Source organism: Chrysemys picta, chromosome 3 (genome assembly GCF_011386835.1).
Source record: "Chrysemys picta bellii isolate R12L10 chromosome 3, ASM1138683v2, whole genome shotgun sequence".
Lineage (NCBI taxonomy): Eukaryota > Metazoa > Chordata > Testudines > Emydidae > Chrysemys > Chrysemys picta.
Genome location: NC_088793.1, coordinates 197,697,479 through 197,711,283, shown reverse-complemented (window position 1 = coordinate 197,711,283; position 13,805 = coordinate 197,697,479). Strand labels below are relative to the sequence as shown.

At 43.8% G+C, this 13,805-nt stretch overlaps 1 protein-coding gene across 1 annotated transcript in view; it reads left to right on the top strand.

Moving 5' to 3' along the window:
• The window catches only part of SPTLC3 (serine palmitoyltransferase long chain base subunit 3), a 131,124-nt gene that overhangs the window by 81,854 nt on the left and 35,465 nt on the right, over positions 1-13,805 (top strand). Inside the window, exon 7 of the mRNA XM_024110307.3 lies at positions 7,219-7,324. Within this exon, the coding sequence (XP_023966075.1) occupies positions 7,219-7,324 (106 nt within the window). The remainder of the gene's footprint in view (positions 1-7,218; positions 7,325-13,805) is intronic.

The following is a 13,805-nucleotide window of genomic DNA, read 5'->3' as shown; positions in this document are numbered from 1 at the left end:
AGGTGATACTCATTACCTGCAGGGAATGGGAACTAGTTTGTGTCATGGCTGATGAGGGGAGCCAGCTCTCTGAAAGGGGTCTGGTAGTTGCCTTCAGTTGAAGGATGTCACCATGTCAAGGACCTTCTGCTGAATAGCTGGAACAATACTCCATTCATGGAAGCCAAGGGTCAAAGAGTAGAATTGAATCCAGCTATGAAGTTGTGAGAGCTCTAAAGATAAGGTCAGCCAGGAAGGCAAACAGCAATGGGTTGTAATACGGCACTCTAAAAAAGTCACTTATTAAACATGAGAATGGAATCAAATTCTTTGCTGATATAAACTGGCACCGTTCCACTGTAGCTGCGCCAGTTTACCTCAGCATAGTGTTTAACCTGGTATTACAGCATTGTAAACATAGTATGAAAAGGCAAAGACCTTTGTGCCACTGCCACATAATACTCAACTAGTGACGAAAACATTCTTTCTGTATTGTTTGCTGCCAGAACAAAACCAAATTGGTTGGCAGCCTTGTGAATGACATTTTCAAAGCGTGCCTACATGTGAATGAGGAAGGTTGGAGAAAGTGACTGCTCCCCACTGTCTAGTTCATTCTCCTTTTACGTGGAGCGTAACAGCCTTGATTAAACTGTTTAGATCTCATTTACTTTCACTCTGACTTCTTTGATTGTACGTGTATACAAGATACATTGGAGAGAAGGGCAAGGTGCGAATAGTGTGTTGCTGTTATGTTTTTGTTGGCAGCTGGAAATGGTTATCAAAATGAGGGGGAAACTTACACTACACTTTCATGAATCAACAAAAAGTTTTCTGGGCCACATACTTCCTGAATTACTATAGGGAAAACATGTGCAAGGTGTGTTCCGTAACCACCCTATCCATCAAGATTAGCATTGTACAAATAGGGCAGCAAGCTAGGACGTTGATCTCCCTCCTCCCCCAAGTAAAATAGTAGAAGGCATCCAAAAAATCCTGTCTTTTGACAAATCCATGGTTTCCCTCTAATTCCACAAATAAAGAAGTATAAAATGCTTTCAAAACTCAGATGGAGTAATTCTGGCAAAGTGAAATCTAAAGGTCACTCCAAGAGAGAGGGGGGGGAGAGAGACTCCAAATCTATCTGGATGAAAATGCTTCACAAGACATGTGTGGACAACTTACAAACTTTTGGCTGATGCTACACAAGCCTTTCCCCCTCAATATTATATTTTAATGTACAGACTTATTTTCAGACAGACATACACGCAACTTGTCTATCCTAGACCCTCTGGTGGTCCCTCTGGTCCAGCCCTATAGCAGGTTTAACTGAGCATAGAATCATAGAATATTAGGGTTGGAAGAGACCTCAGGAAGTCATCTAGTCCAACCCCCTACTCAAAGCAGGACCAACCCCAACTAAATAATCGCAGACAGGGCTTTGTTAAAATCTCCAGAAACCATTGGATGGAGCCTTGTCTTTATCTGGGTTCTTACCAGTACTACTAGCCCACCAGCAGTAGCCCCAGTGTATCAACCAGGTAATGAAAAGTTGAGGGGGACATGTTCCATTGCAGTGGATAACAAGAATATCCAGAGTTATTATAGTTAATACTAACAGAAATTTTACACATCCACAGGTGAGGCCGTAGGGGTGGGCACATGCCCCCAAAAGGCCCTGATCTCTAAAACGTTCCAACCTCGTGCACCCAAAGCACATATCAACTTTAGCATGGATCAGTGTGGGGAACCAGAGTCAGTGTGGCAACTGTTCTGTTTTTTGAAGGCGGCAGTATTAGACTTCCCCCCCCCCCCCATTCTGGATCACCATGTCCTAAAGAGATGCAGAGGAAGGGGGGAAAGGGGGAAATTAAGTTCATTTGCATATGTAACACCTTTATGGGTTAAAGGCTTGCAGGCGTAAGATGATTAAAACATAAGCTCCTTCAATGCTATAATGCAATAAACAAACATTCTAAAATATAGGGCAACTAAATGCTTTTTTTCTTCACCACCTCCCACGCTTTGAAATAGACTTACAATCGGAGTGACAGGTGTGGGGCACATAGATTAAGCCCTGATTCTGCAAGCATTTACACTAGTGCTTAACTTTGACTTGAGCAGGATTACTCGCATGTGTTGAGCAAAGTTGAGCACGTGTGTGAGGGTTGGCAGAATCAAGGGTTTAGAAAGATTCTCCCCTAATTCTGCAATCTACCTCTTCACTAGTGCTGACACACCCAAGTGATTGCTAACCCTCTTCTCCACACTCCCCCTCGGATCCCGTGGGTGTTAGGATAACCAGACCTTCCAACCTTAACTCCAGCTCATGAGCTTGGGCAAACGGCCTTTTCCGAAGACAGATTCCAGCACTAGTCCAGTTTAACAGTATAGGTTCCTAAGCCGAAAGAACCTATAGACTCTGGGGGAGATTTTCAAAGGCACAAAGAGGCATCAGGCCAACCCACATTAATTTTCATTGAGAATTAGGTGCCTAAGTTCCCCTCTGTGTCTTTGAAAATCTCCCCCCTTATTGTCAGGCTGATGTCATGCAGCCAGTTACATAGCCCCACTTCCTTGGAGTCCTTTTACCTCATAAATGCTAATGGTAGTCGGACACCAGCCTTGAGAAAGGCTTTGCTCCCCGCTCAGCTTAAATGATTTGGTTTGTTTGGATATAGGATAAGGCAGAATGCAAAAAGAAGAACTTCCACTTACTAAATATTCAAAGCACTTGGCTGTTCTGGTGGGGCTGCAAATGAGTGCTCTGAATAGCTGCTAAGCAAATCATTTTAGAAACAGCAGGAGAATTTATTTACTTGATTGCCATCTAGTGGACAACTGTTCTGTCTACCTTGCATTTTTCCCCACGGGGCAACAATCACAATCTCAGAACTCAGCCAGGTGAGCGATCGTTACCACAATTTGCCTGCACCCTAAGTGGCAAATTTGGAACTCCCTCCACTGGTATGAAAGACCTTCAAAAGACTCGAGAAAACCTAGTTTTGCTGTGTTAGAATGCAAGCCAAGGGATATTCCATGGAGGGAGACTGCAATCCTTCTTTGTGCCATGGAGCAGCATTGTACTGGAATCATGCTAGAAAGGTTGGAAGGAGGGATTGGTCATGTTGGAGACAGGGTAGTGAAATGGCCAGTGCCCAGAGACAGAGCCAAAAATCCACAAAGGAAAACACCAGGTTTGTTTCTTCCTTGAATATTTGCAGTAGCAGATGTGTTCTGTCTATACAGATGCCCTGGGCTTTGCAGATGGGACAACATATTGGTTCAAAGTGGTAGGACAGGAATGTTCCTGAGAAACTAACATCAGGTTGCATTAGCAACAGTTCCTCTCATTGTTGGAGTATTATTTTATTGTCCTGCCTTTTCTAACCACCACTGACTAATGAAAGGTGTTGTTTTTAAGTGAAGCAATTAATTTTCTTTGGGGCTTGCAAAAGCGAAGGCTGGAGGGCTGAATAATCTTTTCCGGGATCCATCTGACTCCTACTCCTCTCCTAACATTGTGTCAATTTGTTTCATTAACCTCTTGCTCTTTCTGTTGAAGAACCTTGTATTATCTCTAACCTCCATTTAGAGGGCAGCAAATACAGCCAGTGATTGGCTGCATTGAGGGGACCCACGGAGATCTTTTGTAGTGGCAAAAGAGGGTACTAATGGTACAGCTACATTCAGAATGTATTTTGTATTCTCCAACTCCTCTTGAACAGCCAAATAAAAAAAAGTTGCCGTTTATAATAAGTGAATCATACCTTATACATTGACAAACCACTCAGCTCAGTATACATAAGAGTTCATGAGGAAGCACCTACTTTTTGCTAAGGGCTAAAGCGGGATATAGTTAGTGATGCTGGATAATACCTTATGCTATCAAGTCAACGGGACTACTCATGGAGTAAAGTACTGAGTAAGGTCCACAGTCTAACCCGGTGTAAGGACAAGGTGCACAAACACGGTTCATTTACTCTGCATAGTTTAAAATATGTTGGTATTGACTGAAGTGCATCTTCATAAAGTGGAAGGGTTGTATTTTCTTAGGCTTGGTCTACACTAAACCCCCAAATCGAACTAAGGTACGCAACTTCAGCTACGTGAATAACGTAGCTGAAGTCGACGTACCTTAGTTCGAACTTACCACGGTCCAGACCCGGCAGGCAGGCTCCCCCGTCGACTCCGCGTACTCCTCGCGGCGAGCAGGATTACCGGAGTCGACGGGGAGCACTTCTGAGTTCGATTTATCGCGTCCAGACAAGACGCGATAAATCGAACCCAGAAGTTCGATTGCCTGCCGCCGAACCAGCGCGTAAGTATAGACAAGCCCTTAGAAATATAAAGATCAAGATTAGATGTCGTAATGCTAAAAGAATAACACTGCATTCAAGTTTTATTGCAGAAAATGTGGAATTAGTGAATACAAAACATGCCAGCAGTGTTTGTAAGGTATCATTGTCTTCTCCCAGCCACCAACCTGCAAACACGGACACACAGGACTGTTTTCATGGGTGTCAAACTATCAAATCACTTTAATGGAGAGTACAGGGCCCTAATGCTCTAGTGCCACCCACTGCTTCTACAATGGTCACTGAATTCTAAGGTACTGCAAATTGCATTGTGCTCATGGGCTTCAAGCACTCCAGAATGCTTGGTGAACGTGAGACAGAGCATTGAGCCTGAATTGCAGAATTCAGATCTAGCTCTGTGTTTCAAACACCCAAATTCAAAGGTATTCAGATCTAACGTTCTGGTTGACCCCTTTCTTAGTGGTAAAGGCCACCTATGAAATTCAGATCAGATCCCAGTTCACAATCTGAAATCGAATTTCCCACCCAAATTTGAAGGTGATCTGATCCAAGAATATGGACCCACGTCTAAACCACAGTAGAGTGGTAGAGAAAAGGGTTCAGCCAAATGAAGTAGATACAGACCCATCCCTCATGTATCCACCACCAGCTCGATCCTAGTTCTGGCAGCAGTCGGGAAATTGGGACTGCACATTTCCAAATGCCATGCAGGGTATTGTCTTGAGGCATTTTGGAATGTGTACTTCCAGGTTCTCTCAAACTGCAGGAAGTAATCCGCTTCAAAGAGGTTTCATCCAAAATGGCTCATGCGACTCTAATGGTCTCAGACACTATCCGGTGGTCCCGGGACATTTATACAGAGCACATCACCGGCCACCACCAATACTGAGAGTGAGCCGGCGTGACTTCACGCACCCACAATGAGGAAGAGACCTGAAGACTTCCTCTGTTGGACCTTATCCCCTGAACCCACCGAACCGAACTGAACTCCACCATATGAGGGTCCTCCTATCCTCATTACTCGGCCCACTTACTTATACCTATGACTGCCTGTAATTCCTGTATGAGTGATGTACCCTCACTGCTTGCTGACTATACCCTGATTCGTCCACCTTGTACCCCCCCATTGGGGATATTGCAGACTGTATGTGTTATGTGCTATCCAATATAAAAATACTAACATCCCCCTATACTCTGTATGTTACCCCCGATGACTAATAACTAAAGTTTCAAGACCCTGTATCATCTATTTTTAAACATTCTCAATTAGGAGCCAAATTTTGGTACTGCCCTAATCTTTGTACATTCTTTTCTTTTACTTTTGTACTTGCCATTCCACTTTTTAAAAAGTATCTAATTGGCTTCGTATTGTCCATAACCAATGCCTGAGGGAGCAACAAAGTTTCTAACACTACTTCAGGCTTCTTTCAAAGGAAAGCCTCATCAATGCCAAACATTGTCTTTTTGGCTAAGAAGCAGAGTCCCTTCAGGGCATTTGTACCCATTTGCATATTTTCTCTCTCGTTAGTCTTTTCCCACTCCCCACCTTTCTTGTAAAGGACAAGATTCCTCTTCTTGCTCTGCTCCATGCATCAAGATCCAAGCATTTGCTCATATTATGCATGGAACTGACCCAAAGCCGCTTAACTGAAGTAGGCTTACCGAGTCTCTATTCTGCTAAATTAATTTCAAATGAAATAAACAAAGTTCTGTGGCATTTGCCTGTGGTGATCATAATGAAATAACTTTTCAGCGATTCTGTTTTGTTACCGGTCTGTTTTTAATGACTGTGTTAAACACAGCAGGTTATGACCACGATACTATTTACTCTTCTAAAACTTATTTCTCGTCACGATCCTGTCGCCTGAATTATTGTATATAACACTCTTAACGTTTTTTGTTACAAGTGAATTGCCATTGTGGTGACTTTTGTGTCTTAAAATTATGTAATTGCTTCAATTCTCCTCAGATTTGGAGTCTAAGGCTGTGACTACACTACCGCGTATGTCGGCAAAATTTATGTCACTTGGGTGTGAATATTCCACCCTATGAGAGACATAAGTGATGCCGGCATAAGTGCTAGTATGCACAGTGCTAAGTCAGCAGGAGAGCTTCTCCTGCCAACATAGCTTCTGCCGCTCACGGGGGTGGGTTTTTATGGTAACGGGAGAGCTCTTTTTCATTAGCATAGAGCATCGGTCGGCTGCAGCACTGTAAGTGTAGACGTGCCCTTAGTGAAAGGGGAAGGTGCTGATGGAGGGAAGCAAAATACATACAAATTATAATCTGTCTACTTAATCTCCTCTTTTGTCCCTAATTGTAATAATCAGAAAACTATAGCACTAGATCCTCAGTTTGTGTCCGTCAATGTCCTCCATAGACGTCAAGGAAGCTAAGGTGATTTATACTAATTAAGGATCTGGCCCATAGATTTTATGACAACAAGCTTGCACTTGTAGGGGAAAATTTTCATGTGTCATTGACTTTCAGTAGGGCTTGTGCTCTTAAATCCCTTAGACTCATTTGAAAATCTCCCCCTGTGACACTCAGGATGCTGTGCATTTCTTCAATGCAACTAAAGAATTATAGACAGTTAAAATCAGGAGCTGACAAAAGTGTTTCCGTTTTATTTTTAAATAGAGAAGCTGAGAGTTTCTAATGGTTAAAGGAAAAAATTTTCCCCGTTGAGGTGCATAGTTGCAGAAAGCTCTTCTGATCATATTATCACAAGATTAAATTCAGGTAAATTAAATCAAATATTTAGGCCTGTAGCCTTTGTACAACGGAAGTGTGCATTTAGGAGACATTTCTCTGTCGATTTCTTATTAAAAAAAAATAGTGGCCAGAAAGAACTTAAAACTTCCTCTTAAAGCCCCTTATGTTAATATTTTGTTTTCTTCCTTTCTTTTATTTTTAAATAAAGACATGCAGAGCCTAGAGAAATTACTGAGGGATGCAATAGCATATGGGCAGCCTCGAAGTCGCAGAGCATGGAAAAAAATTCTCATCCTAGTAGAGGGCATTTACAGGTATGTAGGCATTTACAAATGTGTGAGTACTTTGTATTATAAAGGAATTTAATAGGCGTAACACTGAGATTGCCTGAGAAATTCAGTGTATTTTTTTAATTGCTTCACAGCTCAAGTAGGATCTTCAGTGGTCTTGCTAAAAATTGTTGGTCTGCAATATTAACAGTAATAAGGCAATAAAGACAGTTTCAGTGTTTTAGGAGGGAGGGATAGCTCAGTGGTTTGAGCATTGGCCTGCTAAACCCAGGATTGTGAGTTCAATCCTTGAGGGGGCCACTTAGGAATCTGGGGCAAAATCAGTACTTGGTCCTGCTAGTGAAGGCAGGGGGCTGGACTCAATGACCTTTCAGGGTCCCTTCCAGTTCTATGAGATAGGTATGTCTCCATATATTATATATAAATCCTGAAGGTCAGTCTAAGCCCTAGTGTAAATAGAAGCAACTCCAGTGTGGTCCCTGTGTGTGATTTTGAATATTGGTTTGCAAAGCACTTTCCTTTGGGATGGAGTATGTTATTTAAATGCAAAGGGCAGCTCTTCAGCTGGTGTAATTGTTGTAGCTTCACGTAAGTCAACGGAGCTGTGACAATTTACAACAGCTGACAATCTGCCTCAGGGTGATTAAACAGAACAGCTTTCTAGAGTTCTCTGTTACGCGTTGATAAATTGAAAAAAGGTACTGGCACTGTGTACATTTTGCATGTCCGTTTTTTATATAGCATCCTTTCAGCCCAAAGGATGTCAAAGTGATTTACAAACCAGTATTGAAAGTTACACACAAGGATCACATTATCCATCACTGAAATACAGCCACGCTGAGTGGCAGCAATTTATGGTTTTTGAATAATTAACGCTAGTCATCCTGAGCAAGATATTTTTTTCATTAGGATTAGAACTAGGCCAAAAAATTTGGCCGACAAATTTTTCACTGAAAAATGCAGATTCAGGTTGACCGCAACATTTCACAAATTTGTGTCAATTTGGGCAAATTGTTTCCGTGGGGAAAAAAGAGGAAAAAAATTAGAAATATTAAAATGGTTCATTATGCCATTTCTGAAATGAAATGTTTTGCTTTTTCTGGCTAGATTTACAAGGGAATTGATTTGCGTTTATTTTTTAGAAAAAAAAAAAACAGTTAAAAATGCCAAAACACCTTGAAACAAATTTTTTGACCTTTCATTTTGCCAGAACTTCTGAAAAAAATCAGTTTCAAGTTGACCCAAAATGATTTTATTTGATTTTTCGGATCACAAGCAAACCAACAACAAAAAAAATCAGTTACTTGCACAGCTCTAATAATGATGCCTTTTCTTTTTTCATGTCGTCATAACTTCATAGTCATCAGCATGTTCTTTTGGCATAACTTGTGCCAGCTGCTGCAGAGAACAAGTCAGCCCTCATCTAAACACCAGTCACTCAGGACTGAACAGTTGAACAGCAGACCCCTGATCCAAAACATGCTGAATATCTCCCTTTAGCCAGAATAAACAGAGCAAAGCTGCAAATAAACATAGCTCTGTGCGGCTAAAAGAAAGTTAAGTTTTAAGGACTTTGATCATGCAGAAATTAAGTGGACCACCAACATTTTAATGACAAATACTCCTAGCAGTCACATGGCCTACAGAAAACCCTTTAGCTGCTCTACTTTGTTCAGTTTTTAAATCCTTTACTTTGGATGTGCACCAACCAGGGAAAGTGAAGGTACTTTTGTGTCATGGATGCATTGGTTAAAGTGAGCAGTTGCACAGACCCATAATGTCAACTTGCTCTGGCATTTGTCACTTAATCAATCTCCCATTTAATGGGACACTGGGCATTAGTTTTCCGTAGATCTGCAGCTAATATTCACAGAGAATTTTCTTTTTGAAGAAAGCAGAAGAGCCATGTGTCTTTCTCTTGTTATGCACAATCACAGCATGTAAAACTTCAGAGAGAGAGTTTGATTCAAAAGCTCCAATTCTTTGCAGGGGTGGATTTTCAAAGCAGCCTACAGGAGTTAGACACCCAACAGCTGCTGACTTTCAGTGGGATTTGGGCACCTATCTCCCTTAGTCTCCACTAAAAATCCTAACCTGAGTGTGGCGCCTGCTAAGTGTTTGTCAAAGAAAGTCTGCATAAGAGGACATGGAGTCAAATACTGTACCTGGGATCTCTTGTTTTTTGTTTTAAGTGCTGGACCATTTATTTCCACTAATAGCCTTTGTATCTGTGCAAGCAAAAAGCATACAATAAAAATAGTAATAATACCTAGCTTTCTTTTAGTATCTCATCAGAAAGTAGTCCAAACATTAGCTAGTTTTAAAATCTTTATTGTATACTTGTGAGGTAGGCAAATAAGAAATCGAAGCTCATGCTTCAGATGGCAAACCAGTTCTGTACTGGCTCGAGAAGGAACCCCTACCGCATTGCCACCACGATAGATCATTGCATAACTGGCTAGATGCAATATTGGATGAGAGCTGACCTGTCCATGAAGGACTGGTTCTTCTTGAGTGATGGTCAAGAGTATGTACACGTACCACGTACCTGAGTCTAGAGAACTTTTGTAAGCCGGGTCCATTGGTCCGCACATGTGCGGTTGTTCTCCTCATGCTCTGAAGTAAGGATATAAAGGCCAGGGCAAACCAACATCTCTTCTTACCACCTCATGGCCTGAATAAAAATTCTGTGTCCGCTTCAGTCTTCCTATTTTAATATCAGTAAAACAATTTGTAAATAGTTTTAGTGATTTTTTTTTAGTTTATTATAGTGTTGTTTTATAATTAGTATAGTGAGCTTAGTTCTCCCTGCCCAGGGAAGCTTCTCTGTGTAGAGAGGAACTATGCCAAGAGTCCCAAGAGAGTTGTGTCTCCTGCCCCTGTTCCTTCTCCATCAGCAAAAGACCACCAGCATGCCCTTTATCGCCTCACCAAAGGCATTATCTGCTGTTCCTTCCCAGGGCCACCTGGGGGGGAGGGGGACGGGACAAGTGGGGTAATTTGCCCCGGACCCTGTAGGGGGCCCCCACAAGAGTTTTCAGGGGCCCCCACGAGAGTTTTCATCGGCAGGTCCTTCAGTGCCGCCGAACACACCCGGATCAAGTGAAGGACCCGCTGCCGAAGACCCGGAGCTGCTTCTTCTTATGCTCCGGGTCTTCGGCGGCAATGCGGTGGCGAGGGCTTCTTCTGCTCTGGATCTTCAGCAGCAATTCGGCGGCGGGTCCTTCACTCGCTCCGGGACCCGCCGCTGAAGTGCCCTGAAGACCTAGAGCGGAAGGATCCCCGCCGCCGAAGACCCCAGGCCCCCTGAATCCTCTGGGCGGCCCTGTTCCTTCCCTCTCCAAACCAGTGAAAGACTCCACCTGCTGAAGCACCTCATGGAGCAGGTCATGCGGCCTCATTCGGATCCAGGCTCGGGGGAGACCCCCTCAGACTGCGAGCAGCACCTCTCCAAGCGTGCACTCTGGAGTAGAGGCTAAAACTCTTAAGCATGAGAAACCCTCTCATGAGAGTAGGGGACATGACCATATAGGAATAAGGATAGATTCTCGTCCAGATCTGCCTCTAAGAAAAAGGATCTCTACCCATCTTGGTCCAAGTCATGTGAGTCCTCACACATGGGTCACAAGGAGTTAGTTCCACATAAACCTGACATTCAAGAAGGCAAAGGAAAAATGATCCAACAGTACTGGTTCCAGCTCCATTCCCCAGACCATAAGATCAGTACCCACCAGGCCTGTCTGAGAGCCCCTCGCTGGGACCCCATTCAATGGTTCCAACTCACTCCATGTGGCATTCTCTGAATACCCCGTTGGGGGCCCTGCATCTGCCAGTCCTCTCCTCAGAGGCTCTCCAAACAGCAGGAAGAACCAAAATCTTTACTTCACAGTAGAATATTCCTCCCAGGCCCAGTCCTCCTTAGAGACATCCCTATGCCCGAAAAAATCACCTTGAGAAGAAGAAGATCGCCCCCTACTGCATCCACAACTCGGAGCATCCGCCCACTGGTACAGATGGCACCGCCAGTAGAGCAGGAATCTATTATTTTGTCAAACAAATCTGAGGCTCCAGACAAGTCTCTTTCTCCCACCACACCCAACGGAAACAAGCCCAGACAGAACCCACAGGAGGTTTTGGAACCATCCACTTCCTTCAGGTTATGGCTATTCAGGGGACCGTTAGTACCCTATGTCTGGGGGACTCCCCCCATCAGTCAATCCTTCTTACTAGCCTAATGGGAGCCGCTTAACAGACGTACTGGATCTGTGCAAGAATCACACCGACCGACCCTCCTCTCCCAACAAGTAATAACCAGCTCCATCCAAGTTTGTGGAGGAAGAAGCTGAGCTGGACCCACTGGTTCTGCCAGTTCAGATGGGTGTATCATTCTCTTCACCTGAGGAGGCAGTTGCTCCATCATCCCCTTCCTTGCCCAGTGACCACAAGCAGTACCAGGAGCTGTTATAGAGGGTAGCCACTGAGCTTCGGATACCTGTTGAGGAGGTCCAGGACACGCAGCATAGTCTATTGGGATATCATCCAGCCCTCTGGATGGGTCACCCTAGAAAGGCCAATCAATCAGCTCATTTTGGAACCTGCCAGATCCATGTGGTATACCCCTGCCTCCTGTGCCCCTACCTTGAAGAGGGTTGAAAAATGATATTTTGTGCTAGCTAAAACAGCAGAGCTTTTATTCACTCATCCAGTACCCAACACTTTCATGGCGCAAGCAGCTACAGAAAGGTCCAGGACACAGCACCCTATGACTACCCCAACTGACAAGGGGACTAAATGCCTCCACCTTTTGGGCAGGAAAATATTTTCATCAGCTAGTGTCCACTTCAGAGTTGCTAACTACTAGGTGCTGTTAGCAAAATATGATTTCTTGAATTATTCAAAATGTCTAAACTTTAAAGACAAACTTCCGTAGGAAGACAGGGCTCAGTCCCAAGCCCTCATTGATGAAGGTGGGCTGATGGCCAATACATCACTCCAAGTGGCAGTAGAAGCATCTGACACTGCCTTTCTAGAGCCATTGCCACAGCTATAGTCACATGGCACGAATTGTGGCTGCAATCTCTGGGGTCCTCCAGGGGAGACCAGAAAACCATTAAGGAACTTCCCTTTGTGTCTAAACTCTTCACTGAAAAGACTGTTTCTACACTCTCTTAAATACTCGAGGACAATCCTCCAATCACTGGGCATTTACACACACACCCCCGAAGAGGAAACATCAGAAGCAAACCTACAGGCCCAGACCTTCACCTCAAGCATTCAATTGCCAGTGCCTTTATGAACCATCACACAAAAGGCAGTATGCAAAGACCCAGATATATGGCTTCTTCCACCTCTGCGATGGCCACCCCACCCCACCCACTGTCCAAAGGGTTCTTTGGATGGTATGCTGAAGGAATGCATACCAACATTGATGCCATGCCTTATTGCCCCCCGAAACTCTGTTTGCTGCCTTACGCACTTTGCTCACAACTGGGGGGCAATAACAATAAACAAATGGGTACTAGAGATCATCCACCATGGCTACACGATCGAGTTTATTTCATCTCTCCACTACAATACCCCTCCCTGGCCCATTCTCAGGAACCCACTCTCACAAGGAGGTTCTTCACCAAAAGGTAAAGTCTCTCCTTCCAGAAAGAAGCCATAGAATGGGTGCCACACTAACATCAAGGGATTCTACTCCCGTATGTCTTGGTCCCCAAGAAGTCTGGTGGTTGGAGACAAATTCATGATTTACACCAACGAAATGTATTCTTCCAAAAAGTAAAATTCCATATGGTCACATTAGCATCAATAATTCCCTTTGTGGAATAGGGGGCACATGGTTCGTGGCCCTCGACATGAAAGATGCTTACTTTCACATAGACATTCACCTGATCCACTGGAAAATCCTTGTATTCCTCATTGGGAAAAACCACTTCCAATTCAGAGTGCTCCCATTTGGACTAGCTATGGCACTCAGGGTCTCTACAAAAGTCCTTTCAATGGTAATGTCTTGGATGAGAAGACACAGGTTTATTGTCTTTTCATATCTTGATGACTGGCTCCAGACAAGCAGATCCAGCGGGGAATTCCAGTTGGTGACCCTATTCCTGCTCCAACTACTATCTTCCGTGGGAATCTGTGTTAGCCACAAAAAGTCTACATTGACTCTCACGAGGTTTCATAGGTGCGACTCTGGACTTGACTACAGCAAGGGCCTATTTCCTGTTGGAAAGCTTCCATACCAGGGGTGATTTGATAAAATAGATCACCCTCACATCTCAGACTATAGTCAGAACCTGTCTTTCCCTCCTAAGCCATATGGCCTTATGCAGCCACGTAACACCATTCGTCAGGCTTCTCCACTGCTTACAAGCCCGACTTCAGTCCATTTACTCACCAAAGATAACCTCAGTGCTAGAGTAGCAATTCCAGCCAAAGTTATGGCCTCTCTTGCCTGGTGGACAAATCCAGAGAAAGTTCAAGTGGGAGTTCCTTTCCTCAC